General features: G+C 38.3%; 1 protein-coding gene across 1 annotated transcript in view; it reads right to left on the bottom strand.

Annotated features, from left to right (window-relative positions):
• MDN1 (MDN1, midasin homolog (yeast)) overlaps positions 1-1615 on the bottom strand; it is a 19708-nt gene extending 18093 nt beyond the window's left edge. The window contains exons 1-2 of the mRNA XM_009333080.1: positions 1417-1615; positions 514-684 (exon numbers count right to left, since the gene is read on the bottom strand). Of these exons, the coding sequence (XP_009331355.1) occupies positions 514-684; positions 1417-1576 (331 nt within the window). The 5' untranslated portion in view covers positions 1577-1615. The remainder of the gene's footprint in view (positions 1-513; positions 685-1416) is intronic.
• Between the last annotated feature and the right edge of the window lie 136 nt (positions 1616-1751).

Raw genomic sequence — 1751 nt, 5'->3', positions numbered from 1 at the left:
GGCGGGTGGTGAGCAATTGCATTGTGCATCACTTGCTTTGTATATTATCATCATTATTACATTATTATCATCATCATTTTATTTCAATTATTAAACTGTTTTTATCTCATCTCACAAGTTTTTCTCACTCCTACTCTTCCAATTCTCTCCCCCATCCCACTGGGGGGTGGGGATGGAGTGGGGGGAGAGTGGGCAAGCGGCTGTGTGGTGCTCAGTTGCTGACTGAGGTTAAACCACGACAAGTGGATAAAGATTAGAGACCATTAACTTGAAAGAAAGCAGCAAACCCCTCTGTCACTCAACCAGTTTAGCAAAGGCTGACGCTGGTTACTAGGCAGGAGTGCTCACCACCTGCCGACCGATGCCCAACTGCTGCAGAAAAGTCAGTTAAGAAGCAGATGTTTTAGTCTTATAAAACGTATACACATCCATTACATGCAAATATAAATACCTACATATACATTTAAAGATGCACATCAGCGTACATTTAGAATATTTTTTAAGTTAACGTACCAGGAGTTTTAGTGGCAGCAGACTTTTTTTCTGGCTTCAGCTCCTCTGCGTCTACTGCTGTAAGATCCTCATTCTTCTGCATTTCTGTTTCCATAGCTGCATCTTCAGAATCTCCCTCTTCCTTTTCTTCAAGAGGCATAATAGGTTTCTCTTGCTCCTTGCTAGCTACATCTGTATAAAGGCAACAATACTTATTAAGGGGAAAGAGGAAGGAAAAGTAGTGAAGTTGCAAAAAACCATTACATTCTGAGGCCACTGCATACCAGTTTTAGTCAACTTCAGAAGAGATCTGAGCTATTGTCTCAAACCTCAGTTTTATCTTTCACTGTGCTGTGCCATGTTGTGTCAATGAGCTATTGCCCTGAAAACCTGATGAATAAAATAGACTAGTTACTTTAATAGAAAACAATTAAATTTAGATTAGAGGAATATTTTTAAAGAGACATCAATTTGTTTGATATAGAATAAAGAACCTGTTGTGTTAGCCTAAATATTGTGCATGTGTGGTAGTTTGGGCTTCAAAATAATTGAAGTAAGATTTGGAGAGAAGGCATTAATGCACTTAGAAAACACTTTTCAGCTCAGGTTGAGGGTAAATCCTCGAATGCCCTTTCTTTGCCTCTCCAAGTAATATTTGGAGAGAACAGAGTTTAAATATGGTTATTAAACTAAAACCCATTTTTATGAGTCAATTCAGTATTTTCAAAAATGTTATCGTTAGTTCGAACCTGATTGCCAAAGAGTAGCATTTATTGTAGTGAAATGGTGCTACATCTTAAACCAAAGCAAGGATTGTTAACCATAACTTCAAAAAACTTACTGGGAAAAAAATACAGTAAATAGGAGTGCTTCAGGATTTGATTTTGCAATGACAACTCTTTACACCCAGAAATACCACCGTACCATATGTCTGTGCATCATAGCATTCGGAGCCTTGTTTAATATGTTCAAATGCATCAGCCTCCTCCACGTTTTGTTTAGGCTGAGTTGTATTCTGCTTTGCTTCACTGCTGGATTCTATGGTTCTGAGTCGCTTGTGGATATGTTCGTTGTGATCTCCCATCGAACGCTCATTGTCTGCCTGACCAGGTTTCCTCTTGAAACTCTGAAAAAGAACAAAGTAATACCATGAACTTCAAGTGAGGTGCAACCAAATGCTGATTAGAACAAGAGTTCTAACAAGGAGAAACTGAGTCCTGCCTATTTGCTGATTAAGACATTCAAATTAAAAAAAAAAA

This window comes from Pygoscelis adeliae, unplaced genomic scaffold (assembly GCF_000699105.1).
Source record: "Pygoscelis adeliae isolate BGI_AS28 unplaced genomic scaffold, ASM69910v1 Scaffold57, whole genome shotgun sequence".
NCBI lineage: Eukaryota > Metazoa > Chordata > Aves > Sphenisciformes > Spheniscidae > Pygoscelis > Pygoscelis adeliae.
This window is presented reverse-complemented; position numbering and strand designations above follow the sequence as displayed.